Here is a 25,555-nt window from a genome sequence, read left to right on the forward strand (position 1 = left end):
GTGCACATTTGAAATTTACGATCTATACGAACGATGACAGGCGCCCTCCTACCAAGCTGAACACGCTCCCGCCCGCGGCACGCAGGCTTCGCGAGCGCCCCTCGCGGCTTCGCACGCAGACAGCAGTGTCGGGCGGATTCTGCTAGGGAGTGCCATCTTGCCACGTCTCGAGCGCGCTCTGAGCGGCGAGCTGCGGAGCGATTGTTTCCGCGACTGTTTTTAAACTGGCTTCTCCTTCGTTGCACGTTCGCAGCCTTGGGCGTCCTCCCCCTGCTCCTCATTCATTCCACTTGGTTCGGGCGAGGTTATTGCGGCGGCTGCGTTTCCTTTCTGACGGTCTGGTTAGAGAGAGGAGGAGCTGCCGGATGCGAATCGCCGCCGCTTCAGCCGCACCTGCGCAGCTTATGTAGCAGGGCTACTGCTGCTGCGGACGCTCGAAGAGCCCGGAAATGCGCTACGAAATGGGGTTAACTATATAAAGGCGCCATTCGAAAAGGAAGGAAATAGAACAAGGACGAGGCAAGGCGGCGAATAATTTAAGTAACTAGTGCAAGTGTTCCGTGGTGACGCCCGTGATAGATGTTTTAGGGCTCGTAGATAGCGTTTTTATAGGTGCGACGAATAAAGCGCCTAGCGATTATTTATAGCTGTTGTTTTGAATGCAACACACATGAAACTAGTGCAAACTAGAATCCAAGTGAAACTAAAGTGCATGCGCAGAAAATATAGAAATAAGAGGATATTATTAAAGGAAAATGATACATTGTGGCCTTGGAATTCGGATGCGGACATGTAATGTGATGGCAGAAAAGAGCTTAAAGCTTTTGTAAAGGGCCGATGCCGAGGAGAACAAAAAGTCCGCTGCGTGACGCTGCTGTGAAGGGTAGGAGATGTATGCGTCGCTGCCTATTGAATTACCTGTGGTCAGTGAGTAAGTTGCTTGGACTCGAAGATTGCACCGAATACCCGTCTGACCTTCTGAAGCGGCTGCATCGAGAATTTCCCAGTGATTAATGCGAGACAGCGGTCTCAAAGTCCGCGGAACCTGTGTGATTAATGTCCAGGCGTCCGAGCAACAGATAAACTTCTGACAGGTTCAGCAACTCCGTTGGCGCCATAATTTTCCGTCGCAGACATTTCCTCTTTCGCGCATTTTACGACGCTATCGCAAGCGCATGCCATCGCTGGAGCCGCCCGGAAAAACGGGCCACATACTATAACGGTGTCTACGGAACAAGCGCCTTCATCCGCGGCGAGCGTTGGGGCTTGTCCTAGGCGGGAACGAGTACCCCCCCCCCCCCCCCCCCCCCCCCTCTCTCTCTCTCTCTCTCTCTCTCTCTCTCTCTCTCTCTCTCTCTCTCTCTCTCTCTCTCTCTCTCTCTCTCTCTCTCTCTTTCTTTCTCTGAGAGACACGTCGCGGTCACACGCTCGTAAATCTCCTGATCCGTTTATAAATGGCCCCCTCCGTTCTTGCCCTTTTTGTCGTCCGTGTTGTGAGGAACGAGACAGTTGCGTCCCAAGAGAAAGGCTCTCCTCCCGCCTGACACCGTCGCGGCGGCAGAGGAACCAGCAAGAGCGAACGAAAAAAAACAAAAAACGAATGAATAAGACCCGGGAGCGAAACGCGGTCAGCCGTGTATACATGCTTCGAGGCCCGGCCGCTCTTCTCAATTTGTTGCCCGCTCCGCGCGCGCCGACCGCCGCTGTTCGTCGAGGTATAACAAGGTGAGACCGTCCGTATAGACGAGATGCCTTATATACGCTCGTCGTCTATAGAGGAGGGGACCTTGATGAAGGTCAGCTGCCTGCGAGATACTTTTCGCACGCCTTGCGCGCAATGTACCAAGTCTTATACACAAGCTCCTTTGAAAACGAAAAAGAAGAAAAGAAGCAAGTCCTGCCCTGACAAAACTGGTCGCGCGCCAGCCCCCAGACTCCGCCGTCGCTGGGACGCACACTCAAGCACCGCGACCGGTGTTGTGCGGGGCTCAGGCCGACGAGAAACAAAAGACGACGGCCGCGTGGAAGACGCGCCGGTGAATGAAGTATAATACGCAGGAGAGACAGCGGCGATAGCGTGAGAGGCGCTTTTGTTTCGTTAGATCGCCGCTGACCCCGTTCCTGAGGCACACCGGTGACGCCGCCGCAGTGAATCGCGTATTGTTGCCGCTGCGGCGGCGTCGGCGGCGCTTTCTTTTGAGCTGCTCCTCTGATGCGACCGCCGCGCCGCCTTATCTTGCGGCTTTGTGCGTAAGCACTGCCCGGCTACTGACCCGAACGAAGCCTTATCCAAACATCGCCGCTACACTCTAATGGGTTCCAAATGCCGCGCGCGCTCGAGACGTACTATATACACCTGCGGACGTCCCCGTCACGATTCGATCGGTGCTGAATTTATCCGTGCCCGGAGCTTGGAGTGCTAGAGTGCGCTCGTGGGCGGAGCTCATCCCACGTTATCGATACGCTGTCTCGGTACCGCGGCAATAAAGGACCCGAAAGCGTGGTGGTTATTAAGAGGCTGCACGTGCAATGTCCGTGCGCGCTTATTTAGCCGGGCAGAGTGGAAGAGATGGCAGAGTTCCCGACCTATGGATAGGATCGTTCGGCTGCGGCGGATGAATGTGACAGCCCATGATGAAGGAGCGCGTGAGAGCGTGATGAAAGCCGCCCGGGCAAATGCTTTCTCGACTCCGCTCACTCAAAGCCAGGGGGAGCGACCATCAGCGCTAATAACCCCAAGACGCTTCTATACCCTTACCCTCAGCTAGAGCTATAGTGATAACTCTCGAACTTGGCCTAGAATTCCGGGGCTTTCGACACGTAACAAGAAACGTATGACTTGCAGGGCATGAAACCCGCTTCATATCTCTCTGTCAGTCTGTGCGCTTACAGGTTGCTCTCTCCTCTTGTGTTGTCGAAGCAGAGAGAGGTTGAAGAAAGAATAAGTGCGAGTGTTTGTCTCGGCTCGCTTTTGAATAGTGCGAACAAGGAGTGCATCATCAGGTAAGGAGCACAATAGACTGGGCTTATTTATGTGCAAGATTGAGCGAGCTTGATTGCGAGTACAAAGCTGCCTCCTTTGATGACGGCCGTAATAAGGGCGCAGTTAAGTAGTCGGTGCACGCAGTACAGACTCAGCGCAAATGTTCATGGCACTTCAAAACGTTGACCCAGAGCGCGCGCGAAATGACGGCACGTGTAAGGGGAGCAGGCGCTTAGCCCCTCGATGGCTCGCGAGATCTCAAAATGGTTGAAATTGCGGGCAACGTGAGATCAAAGGCGACGACGGTTGCGCGGTTAACCGAATAGCGGTACTTTTGCGCGATCGCTCATTTTGCCCCTATTTTGCGGAGGTCTAAACGCGCCACTTGACCTGGACAACCTTTGGGTGCGCAGTCTGTCTCAATTTCACCAAAGAACAATGCCTGAAGTGTGAAAAAAATCTGTCGCGAGATATAGCAATGCAGTTTCTAAAGTAGCTAAGTGGTACGAGCCGAAACAGGCACCGTTCTCTACGTGCAGACACTTACACAGCCTAATCATTCCCAGCAGCGCTATTGCCATCCACAAAGCTAAAGGGGCAACTGTTCTCACGAGCACTGAAAGAAGTGGAGCTCTGAAAGAGAAACCTTTAATTGGCCAGACCGGTAGAAAGGCCCGCAGGTAACATGGTTATAGTTGCCCTACATTAGAAAGTTGTACTGGGCCTTATTTAGCAGAAAGTATTTTTCCGTTTCACACTGTTGCCTCTTTCCATTGGTCAGCCTGGTCTTTGAAACCAGAGCCGGCGAACAAAGTTGCCTGCTGGCTATAAAGCATATAGCTGACGTCATAAGTGGCAGCTGCCAACCGTAAAGGCTCAAAGAACGGAACGCAAAACGAATCGTAACAAAATACAGCCACAGATTTCAATTGCACCTGCTTGCCTCCGCAGAAGCGTTTGATATTATAATTATTTCCTTCAGTGAAAACTGCTCTCTCTTGCGGGATTAGCTCGATCGGTAGGGCGCCTGGTCTTAAGTGTGGGAGTACTCCTGGATATGATGCCACAACAAGGATGGGTTATGATTCAACTGTGAGGGCTTGAGAAAGAAAGGTCTTCTATGAATACGGCTGCAGCACAGCTGGATAACGTCCGTCGATCATACCGTAACTTGAAAGCTCCACTTTAGCGGATATTGTTTTTAAGACTGCAGTGTATACCACGAGCGGGCCACCATGATGCCGCCGTCAATATTGATATGAATGAATATAAAGGTATCAAAAGCACCCATTAGGAGCGACTACTTGGAAGGTGGTTTCTGTCCAGCTGATTGACCCTTGTAACTGAATCTAGTGTCGTTGACCTAGGTACAGTCGTTGGCGCTTGGCAAATAGACGTTGTGTGGTGTATAGAGCTCATATAAACCAATTTAAAACCAACACAAATAAAAAGTACGCCACCTGTGCGTATTGGTGCTTGCCAAGTAACTGTTGACACTGCATGTTGAGTTAAGTGTCTATCGGAGTGAACTCTATGAGAAGTACTCGTTCTCTGCGATAAATCGCAACGGAAGAAAGAAAGAGAGAGAGAGAGGAAAGTTGGCTACTCTACGCGTAGGGAGGGGTATAGAGGGAGAGAAAGAGAGAAGGAAGTTTCAGTTGTTTGTTTGTGTGAATTGAGCGTGTGCAAGTTGTATTACACGATAGAAGAGAAGACGCCTGTTTGAAAAACCCTGTTTTTTTGTACGAAACACATCAAGTACTTCTAAGTAGTTCAAACATCGAAACAGCTGAATTTCATTTTATGTCCTTGATCTTAGAAGTGCTCCCCGCTTTACCGCGAAGTACAGCCTTTGTCAAAAGTTTGGAGCCCAGGGGGTTTGCTTCTGAGCCTCAAGGCTACAAGTGAACCCCCTGGGCTCTAAACTTTTGACAAAGACTGTACATGTGTCTATGTATACGTACAATAGTCTCCAAACGCTTCTGGCTGCATGGTTCACTTCTGGGTCCTGGCTAAAACTCATACAAGATTTACAGGTGTTAGAATTTTTTTATTGTGATGAGAACTTTTCTCCACTCCCCTTCACGGCTTTCAGAGCTCGCTGGGTGCTTATAGTGCTTCGCTAAGCGCCATATATCAGCAACTCCGACGGTCTGGTGAACTGTTGCCAGATGCAGTGGTTATTATTACCACAACTCCCGGGTACATTGGGGGAACGTTACAAACTCAGAGAAACTTCGACAAAGGTATATCTCTAGTGCAGGATAGGCTGCAGCCGGGACTCCCGCCACATCACTGTGCATTGTTAGTCGATCGTCGGGACTTCGCTGTCACGCGCTGCTTGCCGATCGCAAGTGCATTCCCCTAACACTATGGGCACGAATCGATACAGTCCGCACAGTGTGCGAGCGCGTTCTTCGGAAGCAGAGCAACCAGCGCGTCCCGCACAGGAAGCCCGCTTCGCACGTCATCGTCTTCACGCACGAGAGCTGCTCGAAGGTGTCGGTTTCGACAAACCGCGCGAGCAGACGCGTCACGACCGCGCTTCACTGTGCCTGCCGGAGAAGAGACGCCGCGCGGTGCGGAGACACTGGGAACAAGGCGTTCGAAGGCGCCAAACTGGAGCGAAGGTAACAACAACAACAACAACAACAAAAGGACACCCAGAGAGGGGGAGAGAGCATGAATGCAGATGTCTCGCGGCTTGTTCGCTCACGGAAACGCATAGCGGGCTCGACGTTTCGCATACAATGGTTCCGGCGCGCCAACTGTTGCACCGGAATCAGCGAAGCGGAGCGTGATCGCACGTCTTGTCCACGACACGACGTTGGAATTGGCGCGTACACGATGGTTCGCGTCCGCGGACCCCGCCGTGTCTTTGGCGCACGGCGAAAACAAAACGAATCGGGAGCGGTGTACAAGACAGACAAACAGACAGCGCAAGCAAGCGCACGCTTCCCCTGCGGCTCTGATCCATGAACCGGAACAAGAGTGGCTGTTTTCCCGTTCACTTCCGGCATCGGGGAGACACGGTGGGGCGGGGGGGGGGGGGGGGGGCAAACCAAAACGCCTCTCGGAAGCTGTTAGTCCGCACCTACGCAAGTTCGGCCGGCTTCGTTTTTACTCATTGACGCAAATGTAATACGCAGCTAGAGCATTCGAAATCTAGCCTTTCCTGCGCGGTCGAGGCCGCGGCAGGAAGTCCCTGCTCGCGCATTCAGGAAGCACGCCACGCAGCGATGATGATGTCAGAGGTCGGTCGGCGGAGCGACTGCGAGAACTTGGCACGCCATTTGAGCCAAGGAGCGAGAGCTGGTGATTAATGACTACACTCTCCGGGTGCACCGAGGAATTCAGTCGTTTTCTCCCATCGCTTATGCGCAACGTGACCGCGCATCTGATTTAAACAGCCTCTTTTTTCTGTGTCTTTAATTTCACCACGGACAAGCACGTCTGCCCGCACGTCTGTGTGTGCACAGAAAACTTTTCAGTAGCCGGGCGTGAGCGATGCTCACGTGCGTTCTCACTCGATTTGTTCTTTCTCATTACCCGCGTTCTCACTACAGGCGCTTTCTGACATCTTGACGCGATATTAGCGATTACAGCGGATCAAAGAACAAATTTTACGCTTCATTAGAGCGGTCAGGTAACGCGCCTGAAGGTATGGATTTCCACATGTGCCCGGAACACGAAATATCGGGGCACTATTTATAAAGAGTGCAGCCTATACTCACTCGCAACCTGCGTTCCCCTTTGCACGCACTTCCGAAGCTAAACTTTCCGTCCAAGCCTGAGTGCCACTCGCATCGGTGCAAGTCTCCAGGAACCCCCCCTCTGCTCCCGAGTGCGAGCCTATCACTCAGAATACGCAATGAGTCTACGCACGTAATTACGCGTCTATATACTAGCACGGCAGCAGAAGCTGCCAGCGTCCGGCCGACTCTGAATGCGCCTTCCCAACACGGCCACGAAAATTCCGCGCGCGCGCGCGCGCGCCACATATACGTATGCAGAGCATGCACTGCAGAGTCCGGAGGCAACGTGAGAATAACGGACGGGAGGAAGTGTCAACGAAATCTGCGCACCCATCGCAACTCCTTCCGCGTGTTTGTATATGCGCCGCTAGGGGCGCATGCGGACACAGGCTGCGGAAAAAAGCGTCATGAGAATCGTTCCCTTGTATAATTGCCTTTTGTTCCTCACGCTGGGGGCCAAACTTTGTTTCGTCGTGGCGGCGTCGCCGCATTCCGAGCTGCTGTTCAGGCACGCATAGCCCGAGGATGAAACAGCGAGCGCACCGCGCCGAATGCTAATGGGGGATGAAGCCTGCTCTCCGGCTCTCTCGCTGTAAGCTCGGCGTACACCCGGGGAGCGTTTATGGCTCGAAGGAACACGGCGATCTCGCGTCGTTAACATATCCTCTTTGGCGCGGAAGGGCCGATTGTGTTCGGGAGATGAGCGATCGCGAAATGAGAATCGGCGAGCGAGACGTGTGTGTGTGGCGTGGAGAGGCAGCGGTTCCGCCCAGCTATAAACCGGGAGCAGATGGGCAGCGTCAGACCATCTCGGCGCCCGCTACCTGCGCTACCCCGATGACCTTGATTGCCGGGAATCGACGAATGGGCCAAAGCGGTCCCCTCCTTACTGCGTGAGGTGCAGGGCGAACTCACAGGGATCGGCTTGAGCGAGTGTTGTCGGGGGAGCAGTTCGTGCTTGCTGAGGACGCGAGCATCCACGTCGCGTGTTGTAGACAGCCGCTGAAACGTGCTGCCAGTTGATCAAGGACGTCGGATCATCAGGGTCGCATTTACGACGTCGATGGCCAACAACAACTTAAAGACGCGTGAATATAGGTTCGCATATAACGCGGCTGGTGCGAATGTTGGCCCGCATATATGTATATCGTAAAGCCTGCCCTGTGTGCCCATACAAAATTCCTCTTGTTTGATGTGGAAAAAGTGCACAATGACTACGTCCGTGATGTTGTATCGTCTACAGCGCCGCCAACAAGGCACGCTTTTTCGCGACACATGTGCAGTCCGTGCATATTAAGCGGATTTTTTACTTAGGTGCTGACAATTTCGCACGGTGAAGCTATGTTTGGGAAGACGTTTAAAAAAAAAAAAAAAAAAAGGAGGCCTGAGAAATAATTAAGTCGTATTGCATCACGGTCGCAGACCTGGACATCGTCATAGGTTAAGGAATAGATTTCACATCTACACGTAATGCTTTCGAGGATGTTGATGCATGCCCTTCCTTTTGCGGTCACCCTTGAGTTCGCGGGGCCAGACGTCTCTGTACGGCCTTCCCAAAACAATGGCCGGCCGCTCGCACTTCCTGTTTACATGCTGGAGGAAATACAGGGGCCGCACCGTCCACACGGGACGCGCCAAGCAGCGCCATCTATAATGCGCTTATCACGAAGGTGCTATCTTCACAGGGCGACGCGTTCCAGAGGTCACGAGCCAAGAGACCGAGAGAGCGGGCAGTTCCTCAAAGAGCCGCGCCACGACACTGCGGACGCGCAACGAACAAAGCGCGCGGTTCTCTACGACATCCCGATCGCGCGACCTCAAAGGCGAGCGGATAAGCGCGTTCAAATATTTGCCACTTCCCCGCAAACGCAAACACAAAGAGCGCCGCCTAAAGTTCGATCTGATGAGCGGTAATAAAAATGAATCTCTTCGCTCGGCTCCTGACAATGGGCGTGCGGGGCCACGCTGCACATAAGAATTACCGCCCGACCGGACCGTGGCGCGGTGGGCGTAATCTCCGTCGCGACGTCTCAGGCCAAGTCCCCCTCCTCAGTCCCTATAGCCCTGCCCAGTCCTCTTCTGTCGGCTTGCACCCGGAAGGCCGCGTATACATATGCGGTATCGATGTCGATGTCACTGCATTAAGAGTCGCTTGCATTAAAACTGCTGGCTGGCGTCGTTGTAACGGCACCGCTTTACCGTCGCGGCGATAAACGGAGACATGTCTGCGCTAAAATATTTGCAGCCATTTTTAGATAGAGCTTCGGAGCCTAAGTTTTATCGAGACATTCTTCCTCCACCTACCTACCCTGGCGAAACCCCATGCTTTGGCTCTGAGATGTTTTGATTGTAAATTACCTTGCCCTCCGAATCTCTCGTGATGGAGGACCGGCTCCCTGTTCCCACATTATCATACCGCTGCCACCCTTATACAGTGAACGTGTCCAGGCAATATGTTTTAAGGTTGACGGTGTAAGTGAAGCGTTATGCATGCGCTAAAAAATAAGAACGAAGCGTGGAGCACTGTCCGAGAGTCTTGACAGAACAGAGACAGACGGTTTTCTTTTCAGATCGGAGAAATGCACCTGGAACCTGCTGTTCACGTTAGCATTAGCCGCACCAGCTACAGGCCTTTTGAAGCAAGCTTCAATGAGGCAATATGCAAAACATAACGACAAAAGGGCTAACTGAAAACAGTACCATTGGTTTCGCTGCGTACTTTAAGAGAACCAAGAAAAATTCTCTTCACAATAAGCTGCACGCCTGCTATAATCGTGTCTGGCAATGCCTTTATGCAGTCGTCACGTGGTTTTATCGGAACCGCCCGTACAGAGAAGGAAGCCTAAGAAGTATATACCTCGAACCATCCGTTCACCATGACTCAATGTAAGACAAATACCTTATAGTCTTTGCGTATCGTACAAAGAACGAACCGGCGGAAGCCAACGCCACTCTTTTGCGACGGCTGTACAGAGTCGATCACATTTGACTAGAGTGCTCGGACGGTGTGCTGCGGAGCAATTGAACTGCAATCTTTTCGCAGCTGCTTTGCTAGCGGTAAGGCGCTGGTGCCTGTGCGTTCACGTCGCCATTGAGCTGCTCTCCAGCGCAAGCATTATTGATGAAAGTCAATACCTGCTACATACTTTCTCTTTATTACCCCCGAACGGCACCTCTCCAACGCTATAGACAAGTGTGATCGACTGTGTACATCTGTAGATAAGCTGTTTTAACAGATGAATTCTGAGAGGTACGCAAATGCAGGTAATTTACAGGGACTTAGATCAGCGGGTTATTCGGTTAGTGTTGCTAATTTTCACTCATGTGCTCGAAATCCGATATTTTGCATATTGCGGCAAAACTGCAAATTTCGCGCTTGCTTGCACCGAGGTCTCCCGGCACAGAAGAATTTTACCTAACTGCGAGACATAGCGGCCACAACTTTGCGGTCCCGGTGATCGACACTCATGAACTGTCACCGAAAAGAGTGGTCATTTTCGTGGTTGCTGCTAAGTGCAAATAATCAAAAGTTACAAAATCAGTAATCAGAATTAAAGTCTCTCATCAGTCACTAACCACTGAGCAGTCGGCTGACTACAAACACTGGTTTTGTGTTCTGTACGGGGAGCTAAAAAAGTATAGGCCAATACAGGAAGACGGATCTGGCTGCGTAGTGGACGTTGCAGAAAGAATGCGCGTAACGAGGAAATAGGCGCATACTTGATCAACGTGGAGATGTGTACGCTGATTTCTCGGCGGTGTCGAACAAGGAAGACGACGTGATGACTGCATTTAGCCACGAATAATTTAAGGAAGTGGCTGCCGCATGAAGCTTAACCAACACGAAGGCGTCTATAAAGGAAAGGGGACAGTAGTAATGTATATATATATATAAGGGATAACAAAATCTTCAAGGCAACTGATTAAAAATAAAAGAAGTTGGGGAAGTCACATTGAAAAACTTAACAGAGTTATTCAACGTTTCGACCAGGGACTGGTCTTTAAGAAGACCAGTCCCTGGTCGAAACGTTGAATAAATCTGTTAAGTTTTTCAATGTGACTGCCCCAACTCCTTATATATATATATATATATATATATATATATATATATATATATATATCTACACGCGGGTAATGACACAATAAATGAAATTTGCACGCTTACCGTTGCACCCCTAATGAAGGGTAGCAGGCCCTCTGCATTTAAGGCATCAGCCACGTATTAGTACTCCGACATGTATACCTGTTTCGGCATACAAGTGAACTCACTACAGAGGGACGTTCTATTTGTGGTGCTCGGTCAAATATCAGGATACTGATGGTCCGCGAAAGATGCATCGAGACACTCTGAGAAAGAGGAGGAACTGCTCTGAACGAATACTCAGTATACGACCCTCCGCCTACCAAAAAAAAAAAAAAAATGAAACAGAGCCAAAATGGACGCGACGAAAAAACAAACAAAAAAAACGCAGAAATAAAAGCAAAATAAACAAAATACAGAGCAAGCAGCAGTGGGACGCCTATACCGACCGCAAAACATGAAAACCCCGTGACTCCGGGCCAAGGAACGGCCCCGTTGTTCCACACATTTTCAACGGAGCAAAGTGGAAGTCACGACCGCGGCGTCGTTGCTCGGGTTCCCGCGGACCGTCGTCGAGGGGGAAGACAGGCGAGACGCCATTCTGTCGGCCTCGTATACGGACGGCCCTGCTGTCGGGCGTAAACGAAATCAAGAAAGAGGGCAAAATAACATTTTTTTTTCTCGCCCAATGCTAGAAAGGCGGGGGGAGATGCGAGCAGCTCTGTACACAGAACACGCATTGAGACTGCTCTAAGAGACGTATTCTGGGCAGTGACCTCGAGTAAATATTCCCAGCTCGCTTGTCTAACGGTTTTCATCGTTTACTCACGCTACCGCAAGCCTCCCACCGAAGTTCCTCTTCCGCGCCTTTCGCGGGTGCCTGCCTCGACCAAATAACATGAGCAGCGTATCACGGAGCATCGAATAACAAGAGCAACAAATAAGGCGAGTCGCAACAAAATAACACGAGCAGAAAGAATTACAGAAATAAAGCAGCCCGTAGAAAATATCGCGTGTTCACTGAAGTGTGAGACGGCGAACGCGTGGGACCTCCCAAATAAAGGTGTCAAAGCCCCGCGGGAGAAAGCACCCGTCTCCGCACGTCCACGCATGTTTGATGCGTCGCACGTGAGCACGCGCTTTTTGAACCGCGCAGTGGCTGCTGCTGCTGCCGCAGACGCGCCTATGAGCGAACTGGCGTATTTATACGCGATGACCCCGATTCGCAAAGCGCGTCAAGCCGGCGCGCGCTCCAGAGGCTAGTCACCCCGCAACCACGCCGCGCCACACACAGATGTGTGTCACACAGTCGGCACCGCGGGACGCGAGTTCTTCATCGCGCAATGGGTGAATCGGGGATGACGTAGCGCGACGGGCCGGCACGGCACAGCACGCGACGGACCGTTCGCCGCGATGACACCGCGGGCGACCACTTGCTCGTCGAACTCCCAGGAACTCGGGGCAATGTGTGTACGGAAATGCTGGCAGAGGCTGCTGCCGGTATAAGGGGTAAAAAAAGTAAAGAATCGACGGCGGAAACGTCTGGGGGGGGGGGGGGGGGGGGGGGTACACACGCGTAGACGCTGTCAAACTATACGAGCGCTCGCGATAGCAGGAACCCTTCTAGGGCGTGGGACGCTGCTCTTTGTGGTCCCGTCTCGCATGCCACGAGCTATTGATTATTTTGGTGAAGACGGGCGCGGACGCGCGCATGTTCGACGCCCATGCTAGCCGACACCTGTATGCGCAGCCGGCAGCACCCTTATAAAAATGCTTCTTGAGACAGTGTTGAAATTCTCATGCGCAGACTCAACACGCCATGTTGAATTTTTGTTATGACCAGGATGGGCTAGTGTTGGTGAATTATTGAGGCCGAGTTGAAACTCATTGGAAAAGTGGCCACTGTGCTAGAGTTGAGCATTCTCAATGAAATTTCTGCTTTGCGTTCATGTTGAATTCATGTTGGAATTACGGGAGTGAATCAACACGCCATTCTGAATCTTCGCTGGGGTAAAAAAGAAAAAAATCCTGGGAATACATTCGTACTGCGCCAGATGGACCGACTACCAATGCAATTTTCGGCGGTATATTAATATTTATTGCTACAATTTCTCGTTAACGTGAAGCCGTCATCCCCTGTGACGTAGTGCTCCACACATACGCACAAACACGTATGTATATAAATACATACATACACCCTAGGCCTACACATCCATCAGATAGACAGTACTGCACTCGAGGCTATAGGAAGAACTGACAGAGTTCATCTTAAGATCCTAAGTGCAACCTCGGTTTCGCCGTTATATAGTCCTACTCAGAGGTGTCCGGACCTGCGCAGATTGTGGCCTGCCTATCAGCAAAGTTATGTCAGTTATTACTATTTATATTTATTTATTTTATGTGTAGTAGAAGTAATGAAGTTCATATGCAACGGTCTATTATTTGACGACCTTGATTCATTCATAAACAACTTAAATAAAGCATTAATTAAGCGCCCTTTTTATGAGAGCGCATACGAATCCTTCAAAGTAGGTATGCCTAAATGAGCATATTGCACTTTTTTCTTTGCGAGAAAATGACTTTGAGCGGTTTATGAGAGTTTTAACGGGTGCTGCGTGCGTTCTTAATATGTGTAATGTGATCAGGTTCTGTTTACACGATGCATGTCGAAATGATCTCATTTAGTTACGCTTAGAAACGGCTGCCTTGAGATGTTTCAACTTAAATTCAACAGAAATTGCTCAACAGTAAATCTCTTGACTACGCCCAACAAAAATTCCGTGTAGCAGGTGTTGAGTAGGCTCAACATACATTGAGTTCATGTTGGTTTCCAATTGATTCAACAGGAGCGCAACAAGGCGTCAACTGAAGCTCAAAAGTCATTTTTGTAAGGGCACCGGTCGGTCGGTCGGCGCTGATGTGAAGTAAAAACAATACAAAGATGAAAGCGAGATCGCGGACTGTGTGCGAAGTTCCCGGCGCAGCAACCACCGTGCCCGTGGCGAGCAAAAGACAACTGCAGGGAGCAGCGGTGACGGAAAAAAGGAGTGCCCCATGTCCCGCTGCTGTGAGCGTGCGTGGTGAGACAAAAGCGGAGAACGAAGTGTACAGCATGTCGCCAACGCCGCGGCACAGAAGGGCCTTGTTCGAGACTACTCCGGGCCGCCTGTCTAGTACGTCCGGACAGGAGAAACGTGCGGCGGAAAACGCGAATAACGATGTACCTGCGCCGAGAAAGGGAGGAAGGTACGCAGAGGGAGGAACTATACATGGAAGAGGCCATCTCCGGCCGTGAGACTGGACCGGCGTTTCTTTCTGGTGTTAACGCTGGCTACGCCGCATCAGGTAAGCTTCCGGAATTGAGGAGCTGCTTCTACGAGTGGAACCTCTATAGTTGATGTCAGGCACAGCGGTTTATTATGTTTTTCAGCTTGTTAGCCCCGCTCCTCGAAGCATTCTTGCAACGGGGAAAAAAAAAAAAAAAGATTCGTGTCAGTGGGAAGGAATTATCACAGCTCGTTCCTAATGCATGCCCCTATTTTCCTGGAATGTTAACTTCCATCGTGGATCTTGGATGCTGGACGTTTTTGGTGTTTTCGACGTGGACGCTGACGTATACACGCTTCCACATTGTTTTACTTCACTGTCCATGGGTCAGTAAAAAAAAAAAAAAGGAGGTATTGGCCCCTTTGGAATACGACGACGTTTGCTCCCGAGAACTTATTCCAAGAATCGTAGAAAAGCGAACATTCCAGATAAGCTGTGGCGTGTATTAAGTCATCGACTCTTTGTTCTCAATGTAACTGTTTACTAGAGCGGCGCAACTTCAGTCGGGCAGCTCCATTTGGCTGCCAATGCAGGGCAGGAGCTATATATCTTACTGCTAGGAGAAGCTAGTTCGCCGAGGAACGCGAGCCCCCCAAAAAAAAGGCAAAAATGTAAGGACTCTACAAAGTATTCGCTCACACGCGCATGTACCCACGGAGTGAGTCGGAAATTAAGTGTGCAAACACGAACGAAGCTAATTAAGCGAGTAATTAATTATCCTTCAAGTGTTCCAACGTCCCTGAACGTGTTTAAATTATGAGACATGGAAGACCACCGTGGATGCGCGTCTGAAAATTGCCCGCTGCAGCTTCCTGTCAATTCTTTCTGTAAGCGCTCCCGGGATATTAAATTAAAGCCCAGGAGCTTTTCGCCAGCCGGAAACAGAAACGTATTACCTGCTCGACCGCCTCGAGCAACAACAGCCTTGCAGCGCGTAGCGTCATTAGGAAACTGGAGTTTCGTGGATTATCAATTGAGAGGCTGTGTCTACCCTGTTGGACTTGGCTCTTACTTGAGAAGAAAAACCTGTCGTTTCCATCGACGTCGTTGCCTGAGGGAAGACCGGATTGCCGTAGCCTGCTTCGTCATGGAACGACGTTCGCACGCAGGTTTTGAAACTTCCTGTCTTCTTCTCCGCTTTACATAACAGCCATCCAATAACGTACAGAACGCGACTTCTCCGTAAGGTGCGTTCCACGACAAATGTCCTGCGCGAAAACATCGCTCACCTCCGATAATTGATGAAATATTGTCTCGACTTGTCAGTACACGCTCTGCGCATGGACGGATGAAGAAATGGGCGTTGATGTCCTCGCTTACAAATTTTTCCGTATCGCTGTCCGCGCCGGCGTTTCGCAAACGCCCTCGCTCCAAGCATCGCGACCAGTATACTACTCGCAGCAGCAGCAGCCGCGAAAGGCCCGGCCACCTGAGTACCCGCGCGTGTCAGCCGAGAATCGGTCACGCCCTCCATCCCGCATCACGGAATCTCCACCGGGCGTGACGGACGCACTCGGTCTCTCCCCTTCTTGCTCCCTCGGGGCGATAGCGTGATTAATTGCACGTCCCGTTAGAGCGGCCGACAAATCGAAACAACCTGCCTCTCCCCTCCAGGTACGAGTGTTCGACTACACCTTCTTCCGTTGTTTCGCGCTCTTATCACCGCCAGCTCTGCCTCCTTTCTCTCTTCCTTGATCCCCCTTTAACACTGTTTAGTGCCCGGAGCATGGAGACGGGGGGAGGCGTGAGGAAATCACTGCGTCGTGTTGTGTCTTCCTTTTTTTTTCTTCTTCTTGGGGAACGGGGAGTGTGCGTTTTCCCCGAACGACGCCATTTACACGCTCCTGTGTTTCTCGTCGCCCGTGTGCCCTCCTTTCCGTTTTTGTGTGTGTGTGTGTTTCCCTACGCCCGTGTGCGCGACGGGGGGCCAAAGGGGACCGGACAGTGCGGGGACGCTCCCTGTTTGAGCGTCGGTGGCTGGCCCGGGATCGGGTTTCATCGGCGGCGCCTGCGAGGCGGGTTTGGGCGCGAAACGGCCTGGCCAGGAAAGAACGGCCGGGCCCCGTCGGCAAGACAGTGGCTTCGTCGACGGCAAGAAAGAAAGACGTTTGTGTTGTGTGCTCCGTCCGACCACTCCTTTGTGTATATGTCCGTAAAGTTAATTACAGTTTTCCTTGTTTGCTAAAGAATTCGTCTCCGTGTCTTCACTGTCATCAATATTCACCGTCGCAACATTCGAGTCCTCTCACATTTCGCAACACATGGTGCCGAAACCCGGGAACTGCGATCTCCAGGACTTGGAGAACTTCGGAAAGCTGAAACCAGGCTGCGACGGTAAGGGAAAAAGTGAGTGACGCCACGGTCCCCATTCGACGCAAGCATGCAGAGGACGAAAGAAAAGAGAACTGCGCGTCGCCAGCAAAACACCAAGCTCATCAACGAGGCCAAAGCAGCTCTGGGAACGACAGACATCGGAACGCTGTGCTCCCTCATTGAACGACTTTCGGCTAACAACGACGAACTTCTGAAGTTGAACGCCGAATTGGAGACAGCCGTTGCGGATGAAGACTTCGCTTCCGAGTTCGAGACTGTCATGCGGTACGAGGATGCAGCCAGGGGCATGCTTGGACATCTCAAAGCCAAAGAAGCCGAACTGCTGAGAGCTCCGCGCCTATTGACAACAGCGACGGCAGAGCCACAACGGGGAAGCCAATATGGCGGCGGCGAAGCTACTCATCGCAGTGCAGTCAAGCTGCCCACCCTTCAGCTGCAGACATTCAACGGTGAGCTTCGACAGTGGCGGGGCTTTTGGGAGCAGTTCAGAGAAGCCGTTGACAAGAATGGAGACCTCACCAAAGGGGAAAAGTTTCACTACTTGAGGAGCCTTCTGAGCGGAGCGGCGGCATCATCGATAGCCGGATTACAGGCGACAGGAGAATGCTACGACGATGCAGTGACCATTCTGTCCAAGCGCTTTGGCGACACCCGACAGATTATTCAGGAGCACCTCGCCCAGCTGAGATCCCTACCGTCCGTAACATCATCGGACGACGTGCGAGGCCTGCGGAAGCTCCTGGATCACGTTCAATGCCATGTGCGCGGACTGAATGGACTTAAGGTGAGCTCGACCACCTACTCTGCCATGATGACAGGCATTCTCCTAAAAGCCCTACCTGCCAGCATCGTCGTTGAATATTATAAACGGCTGGCCAGTACTCCGGACTTGTCACATTCGCCTAGCGACGCTCAGAACGGTGAGGCTACATCTGCAACGGGCCCTACAGACGGTGAGCTGGAACAAATTCTGAAATTTTTGACAGTCGAAGTTGAAAGCAGAGAAAAGATCGGAATTGGCAGTACTAGAGAAAACAAGCGAAGCAGACAGGAAAGTGAAAGAAAACAGTCGTCTCTCCCTCCGACATCTGCTGTACTGCACGCAACTTCGCAAGTAAGAGAACAGTGTTTTTTCTGCGGCTCACTTACTCACAACGCAGCGGATTGTGACAGTGAAATGAATCGGGAAGAAAGATTGCGAAGACTGAAAGATGACAACCGTTGCTTCCGATGTACTTTGAGAGGACATCGTTCGAAAGATTGCCGCCGCCGACTGAAATGCGGAAAGTGTAGCGGTAGGCATGTGCTATCAGTATGCGACCCAAACTGGAAACCGAAGAAACTAGAGGAGACTCCAAGATTGGATATTAGCAGCTTGCATGCAAGCAGCCGTAATTCCCTCAACAATGAAATTCTTCTTCAAACCTGCCGGATTTGGGCTATTGGAGAAGGTCGGCGTGGTTACATTCGAGGCATCGTGGATGGGGGCAGTAATCGCACTTTTATCCGTGAGGACATTTCTAAATTTCTAGGCCTCAAAGAAAGTGGAAAGACCGCTCTACAGCTGAGTACATTCGGGACAGCCACATCAGCAACAGAAAAACGGCGTCTTGTCGAAGTGCGTCTTCGCAGCCAGTACGATGACAAGGAATACATTATAGAGGCCATTGAGGTTCCTTTCATCTGCAACGACATAGTCCAGGTGCCTGTCGAAAACGACTTTGTCAGAGCAATAGAAGAGACAGGACGGCCCATAGCGGACAAGCTTTTGTTGCCAGGCATGCCAGCGGTACCCGGAATTGGACTTCTCATTGGCGCTGAACACCTGTGGAAATTTATGACGGGCGAAATTCAACGTTCCCAGCAAAACGCTGGCTTGGTTGCCCTGGGGTCGGTCTTCGGTTGGATGTTTCAGGGTCCGATATCAGTGCATACCTCAGTTGACAATTCAGCCAACCTTTGTGTCTTGAGGGTAAGCACAGTCCTTGAAAGCACTGAAAGACTTGTAAAAGGCTTCTGGGATCTGGAAAGCATTGGCATTATAGACCACTCCGGAGGGCCGAATGAGGAAGCGGAAGCGATTGTTCATCAGTTTGAAAGAAACATCAGTATGAGGAACGGCCGCTACGAAGTTGCTCTTCCTTGGAAAGAAAACAGTGGACATCTCTGTGACAACCGCTCCCAGGCACTAAAGCGACTGAAAAGCCTGGGGAAAAGAATTCAGCGCACTCCGGAATTCGGCGCGGACTACGAAAGTACAATGCGGAGCTACATAGATATGGGCTACGCCGAGCGTGTAACACCGGACGAACGAGCCACTGATCCGGTTTATTACATGCCACACCACGCTGTTTTACGCAGCGACTCAAGAACGACAAAGCTACGCATAGTCTTTGACGCCTCCTCACATGAGAAAGGGTCTTCCTCCCTGAACGAACATTTGGAGAAAGGGCCCTGTCTTCTTGCGGATCTAGTCAAGTTGCTGATCCGTTTTCGACTGCATCCGATCGCTTTGACAGCTGACATTGAGAGGGCATTCTTGCAAATCAGTGTCCGAGAAGAGGACAGAGACTCCCTCCGTTTTCTCTGGTTTAAGGGCTTGCCGACAAATGAAGAACCTGATCCTGAGGTAGAAGAGTGGCGAATGAGGCGTGTGCCGTTCGGCACCAAGGCTAGCCCTTTCCTGCTAAATGCAACTCTCCAGTATCACCTTAAGAAAGTTGAGAAGCCGAAACAAAAGGTAGCTGCGCTTCTGGCGGAGTCATTCTACGTCGACGACCTGTTGGTTGGGGCAGACAATGAAAAGGAGGCGGAGGAGATTTTCGCGCAGGCAAACGATATACTTGGAGCTTGCGGAATGAGTCTGCGAAAGTGGTCGTCGAACTCTAGGCGCTTGCAAGATCTATTTGCGTCACAAGAGGCACTGAATGACTCATCTGGAGCAGTAAAAATTCTTGGGCTTCTTTGGAATCCTGCAAACGACACAATCACTGTGGCCACCAAGTCTCTCTCAAGCGTATTGGACAGAGAGAACAACTGCAAAAGACTTGTTCTACAAACCATCGCCAGAATATTTGATCCCCTTGGGCTGCTCGTACCATTTACCATACAAGCCAAAGCACTATTTCAGGAATTGTGGCAACGACATATTGGTTGGGATGACAAATTGCCCAGTGATATCGCAAGGAAGTGGGAAGGCTGGAAGTCGGAGCTGATAGACCTTTGTTCACTGACCGTACCTCGATGTGTTGCTCCAGTAGTTCAGCCGCAGACTGTACAGTTACACCTCTTCTGCGACGCCAGTCAGCGAGCGTACGGGACCTGCGCATACCTACGACTAGAGGACTGCAGCGGATGCGTTCACACGAAACTTCTCTTTGCGAAAGCGAGAGTTTCACCATTGAAAGCTATGACCCTTCCCCGACTTGAACTGATGGGTGCACTGCTAGGTGCTAGAATAGCCAAGTTTCTGCAAGGCTGCTTAATGATGTATGCCGGCCGGCTGAAAATGATTTTCTGGACAGACTCCAGCATAACCCTTCATTGGTTGAAAGGAAACCCTTTGCAGTGGAACCAGTTTGTGAGAAACAGAGTGACTGAGGTTCAAACCTGCACGAAAAAAGACCAATGGAGGCATTGCCCCGGTTCACAGAACCCCGCAGATCGTGTGACACGCGGAGTCACTCTACAGAGTCTTCAAGGAGACCGATTATGGTGGTTTGGACCGTCATGGCTTTCGGATGCGGAGGATTCCTGGCCAGCTCTAAATGAGATTTACGTGCCCACGGCTGAGGAAAGTTCGGAGGAAAGGAAAGAAGTAAAGGTGTTGCAAGTAAGGACATTTATGCCCATCTTGGACTTGGCTCACCACAGTAGTTTTTTCCGAGTTTTACGGATAACTGCCTGGGTTTTCAGATTCATAAGTGCTTGCCGGAGTCCGTCAGGCAAAGTTGCTTCTTGTCTAGCCGCGGAAGAGATAGAAAGGGCCGAATCATACTGGTTGAAAGCCGTTCAGGAAGAGGCATACACGGATGACATATCCCGTCTTGGACAAGGACTCCCAGTGAAGTCGCATTCAAGCTTACAGAAGCTACAGCCCATTTTGGACACAGAGGGAATGCTACGAGTGGGAGGTCGGCTGCAATTCTCAGATGAAAATGAAGAGGTGAAGCACCCAATGCTCCTCCCTCCCAGCCATCCGTTCACGGAGCTCGTTATTCGAGACGCTCATTTACGAACTTTGCACGGCGGCGCTACAGACACCCTCACAGAAGTGAGAGAAAGGTTTTGGATCCCACGAGGACTTCAACAAGTAAAAAGGGTTGTAAGCAAATGCAACATCTGCCTAAAAGGTCGCGCGAAGCCTGGCGAAGCTCCGACAGCGCCTTTGCCACCAGAAAGAGTTTGCCGGTCGGAACCGTTTCAAGTGGTTGGCATTGACTTCGCCGGGCCCCTCTTCACTAAGGACAAGGATACTGTCTCCAAATCTTACATTGCTCTCTTCACTTGCGCAGTTACTAGAGCGGTTCATCTCGAGCTTGTCTCGAACCTATCGTCCGAAATGTTCTTGTTGGCTTTCCGGCGATTTACCGCCCGACGAGGACTGCCATCAGTGATATACACTGACAACGCCAAAACCTTTCAGAGCGCCTCTAAAGAAATTGCAGAGTTGAGAGACCCCTTGTTTGACGGAACTTTCCACGACCACTGTTCCAAGACACGCATCAAATGGAAATTCATTGTTGAAAGAGCAGCATGGTGGGGTGGATTCTGGGAAAGAATGGTGAGGACTGTGAAGGTGTGTCTCCGTAAAATCCTACGCCAGGCAAGACTCACCTTCGAACAGCTTACTACAGTACTGCAGGAGGTGGAAAGCATCGTTAACTCCCGCCCCCTAACCTACATTTCTGCATCGCCAGAAGATCCTGAAATTCTAACTCCGGCGCATTTTCTAACAGGAAAGAGATTGACGTCGTTGCCGTCTCCGTGTAGTGACGTCAGTTCGTCAACGCAAGCTGTGACACGAAGATGGATGCACCGTAAGCGACTGCTGGAGCAATTTTGGAGGCGATGGCGGAAGGAATATCTTTTGACGCTACGGTCGGCGCACACTTGCGACAAACAGCAGGCTCGAAAGACCTCGGTCGGAGACTTAGTTCTCATCCACGAGGAAAAGGCGCCGCGACAAATGTGGAAGATGGGGAGGATCGTTGAAGTGATCCACGGAAGAGATAACCACATTCGAGCGTGCGTTGTAAAGCAGCCCAACGGATCCACACTGCGAAGGCCGGTACAGCTTCTCTATCCCCTCGAGCTGTGTTCGTAGCGCTCCCACTGCTGAGGCCGGGAGGTTGTTGTGTCTTCCTTTTTTTTTCTTCTTCTTGGGGAACGGGGAGTGTGCGTTTTCCCCGAACGACGCCATTTACACGCTCCTGTGTTTCTCGTCGCCCGTGTGCCCTCCTTTCCGTTTTTGTGTGTGTGTGTGTTTCCCTACGCCCGTGTGCGCGACGGGGGGCCAAAGGGGACCGGACAGTGCGGGGACGCTCCCTGTTTGAGCGTCGGTGGCTGGCCCGGGATCGGGTTTCATCGGCGGCGCCTGCGAGGCGGGTTTGGGCGCGAAACGGCCTGGCCAGGAAAGAACGGCCGGGCCCCGTCGGCAAGACAGTGGCTTCGTCGACGGCAAGAAAGAAAGACGTTTGTGTTGTGTGCTCCGTCCGACCACTCCTTTGTGTATATGTCCGTAAAGTTAATTACAGTTTTCCTTGTTTGCTAAAGAGTTCGTCTCCGTGTCTTCACTGTCATTAATATTCACCGTCGCAACATTCGAGTCCTCTCACATTTTGCTACACGTCGTTCCCGCCGCCGCGCCGAGGGTAGCGGCGTATCAGGGCCGAAGCGAAGCCATTCTCGCTAAGTTTTCAAGCAAAGCGAATCAAGCGCACGCCGGACGTGGAAGGGGGGAGGGGGAGCGACTTGTTCTTCGCGCTATCGTGGCACAAAATCTGGAGCGCACCGGACTCTGTCATTATCCAGTAGCGTTCGCGCGCGAGCAAGAAAACTTGGCGTTGCGCCGCCTCGGCCAGACCGACAAAACACGCGCCGAAGAGGGCAGGTTGCATGTCGAGGTTATTAATGGTTTATCGCTGGCCTTCCTCTTGACTCGAGCGGGAATTTGCGCGACGCCGACTGAGTGCTCGCTGAAGTCATTGTGGAAGACGTTAGAGAGGACAGACCGCACTGGCGGGCGTAAGGAGCAGGTCGCTCACTTCTCAGAGTGTAGTAGTGTCAAACCGGTAGGCGTTGCTTTTCTGATAAAGATCCTCCTTCAGCCTCCTTTCGGAGAAGCACGTATGCAGCGACGACAAACGCCTTTAGGGAGAAAGGAGGAGCTAAGCTAAGCCGGGTTAAGTCGGCGGTGCCCTTTTGCTGTCTCCTTTTTTTTCTCTTTCATCTGTTCCATACTGCTCGAGAAGCACGTATGCGAAGCGAGGGCTTGTACAAACGAGTGGATGTCACGAACGTTATTCATTACGTTCGCATCTGACCTCCAGCTGACCGCTTTTCAAATGCTCGAAGAGAGAGAGAGAGAGAGAGAGAGAGAGAGAGAGAGAGAGAGAGAGAGAGAGAGAGAGAGAGAGATATCTTTGACTGGAAACTCGCGCTTTCCTCATCGGTTCACTTTTGTGTTTAGTTCAACATTTTTATCCTCACGCATATTGTGCGCTCCTGAGTCAAGTTTTTCATTTCTGCGGGAATAGACAACGCGCCGTTCTTTTGAGGAGGTCCCGGGCCACCGGCTTCACTTCTTGGCCCCACATTGCGGTTAGTACAGCGTTTCCAGAGCTCCAAATTTCCGGAGGTCAAGGGTAACTTCCCCCATTATCCTTGAAAACTTTGATACGCCAGGTGTACTACAAAACCTCTGCTACACATACCAGTGGCAGAACGGATGTCTCAAGATGTTTTGGAAAGGATTGTAATAGCGGGCAACGCATTGGTCTTCCGTCAACCTGGAAGTCATGCATGTAGTCATGTAGAAAACAGGTAAATGGTTGTATAGTGTTTAAAGAGGGCAAACAAACCTCTCACTTTTGCTGTATGGCTCAGCTGCATTTTTCCTCTATTGTTATACCATGTATTATAATTAAAAAACCTGGAGGCGCATGAAACGAGATTTGAATAGCTGCCCAGTTGTCTGAAACATCTCGGTAGCTGCTATATAGTTCCAACTCTGAGTCCAACAAATGCATGTGGCGCATGGGTGCCCGTGACCTGCACCTGTTTACTGTTCAGTTATTAAAATCTCAGCCCTTAAGGAGAAGCCATGGAGTGTGCTGCAAAACGTTTATTTATAGAGCAACGAGACGCACGATATACCACCACGAGTCCCGCGAAACAAACAGACTTGCTCATCAAGTATGGCAAAGTCGTCCTTCGTTACTCGGCTGCGTACAAGTAGCACTTGATTTTACGTAGCCGTGGCAGAGAAACGAAAGAAGACTCAAGAATGATTTCACAGCGGGTTAGCTCACTGTGAAGTTTTCGACAAAACAGGGAACTGTCGAAGCGCTTTGATCGCAGTCGTTTCAAATGCGATGACTAGTAGCCTTGAATCTTGAACCTTGAAAAGCGGGCCTCAATATAAAAGAATAAAGCTGAGGCTCGTGTCTCAGTGATGTTGGCTATCTAACTGCCATCGGAGAGACTTTGCTCAAGCGGTGTTATAGCCATTTAGAATGTAACCATGTCACTATACGTCACGTTTGCTATAGTTAATTAAAAGACTAGCGCATAAAACTAGGACAAAGACAGAGAAGGAGACAGGACGAGCGCTAAACTGTCTTTGTCCTAGTTTTATGCGCTAGTCTTTTAATTAACTATGTCAAACCAACTAGCCCAGCTTTCCGCCTTGAATGTCACGTTTGCGCTTTCCCGCGGCGCAATGCCACATGCTCCCCGGCTGCAACGTTTTCGCGGCTTTAACGCCTCCTTCGTATAGTTACGTGAAAAACGTGTTAACGGAGTTTCACTGCACGTGGCTAGCACCTTGCCATTAGGGATGGCCACGGCAAAAGACGTACAGCGACGCGGAGCATGCACAGGACAGTCCGTCTTTCGAGCAGGGACCGGTGCAGCTAACGGCATTTAATGAGGGTCTGGTGTGCACTCAGGACGAACGCGATCGCTGCTTCAAGTTGGGCATTATGAATAATAAAATAAATGTGCCGAGTGGCGCGGGGGAGGAGGGGGAGCGATCTTCATTCTAAGCACCTCGGAGATCAAAGCACTGCATCGACAGCTCTCTCCTCCGCGCCGCCCCGTCCTTGGAGAGGAGTCGGCGTTTCGTAATTTTCTGGGACGAACGATGCATGCATGGGACGCCCCCTAACGACGCACGAACATCGCATTAGGGACGATTCGCCCAAAAGGAAGGCCCCGGATAACGATAACGTTACGCGCAGCGGACGATGTGACCCAGTCAGAGCAGCCAAAGCCCATTCGGAATGGGAGACTGAATGATCTTGGAGACCGTGGTTGAGAGCCGCAGCGCAGGTAAAAAAATGAAAATGCGCAATATTTAAGCGCATATTAAGCGCGGTGAGGGCGTCGTCGAAACAGGGAGCTTGGAAGACCTTCACTTCGGAGCCAGGAGTTTATATAATCAAACTCTTTGCTTAAATGTTTCCCACATCTGGCAATTCACATCAGCACCGCGACGAAAATTACGGTAGGGACATCGGCGACCGGAATAACGTGAGGACCAGAGAAAGTTAATTTCGCTACATGCTGCACAGAACAACTGTTCCCGCTCTGACAGTTCCCGTCGAACGGACACTCGTGACATTACGTGACGGCTCGATCAACGGTGTCCCAAAGAATGAATGGAAGGGGGAAAAAAACGCAATCAAGCCAGCGGAGGCAATAACTGGGTGCGATGAAGGCGGCCTTGGTCTACTTTGGTCGTGCACACGCGACGTTTGCGGGCGGCGCATGCAAGCAAATTCAGCTGCGAACACCGCAAGCAAACGCGGCCTGCTAGCCAGCCGACCGGCTGGAGCTACAGAGGCAAAAAAG

The 25,555-nt window shown here is 51.2% G+C and overlaps 2 protein-coding genes across 3 annotated transcripts in view; one reads left to right on the top strand and one right to left on the bottom strand.

The window, feature by feature from the left end:
* Nucleotides 1-25,555, bottom strand: part of LOC149341971 (uncharacterized) — a 280,723-nt gene that overhangs the window by 217,981 nt on the left and 37,187 nt on the right. The gene's annotated exons all lie outside the window — the stretch shown is intronic.
* Nucleotides 16,527-25,555, top strand: part of LOC149341972 (uncharacterized) — a 36,445-nt gene continuing 27,416 nt past the window's right edge. Inside the window, exon 1 of the mRNA XM_089546719.1 lies at nucleotides 16,527-17,433. Within this exon, the coding sequence (XP_089402845.1) occupies nucleotides 16,527-17,433 (907 nt within the window). The remainder of the gene's footprint in view (nucleotides 17,434-25,555) is intronic.

Source organism: Amblyomma mixtum, chromosome 5 (genome assembly GCF_055824585.1).
Source record: "Amblyomma mixtum isolate Tamu chromosome 5, ASM5582458v1, whole genome shotgun sequence".
NCBI classification, from domain to species: domain Eukaryota; kingdom Metazoa; phylum Arthropoda; class Arachnida; order Ixodida; family Ixodidae; genus Amblyomma; species Amblyomma mixtum.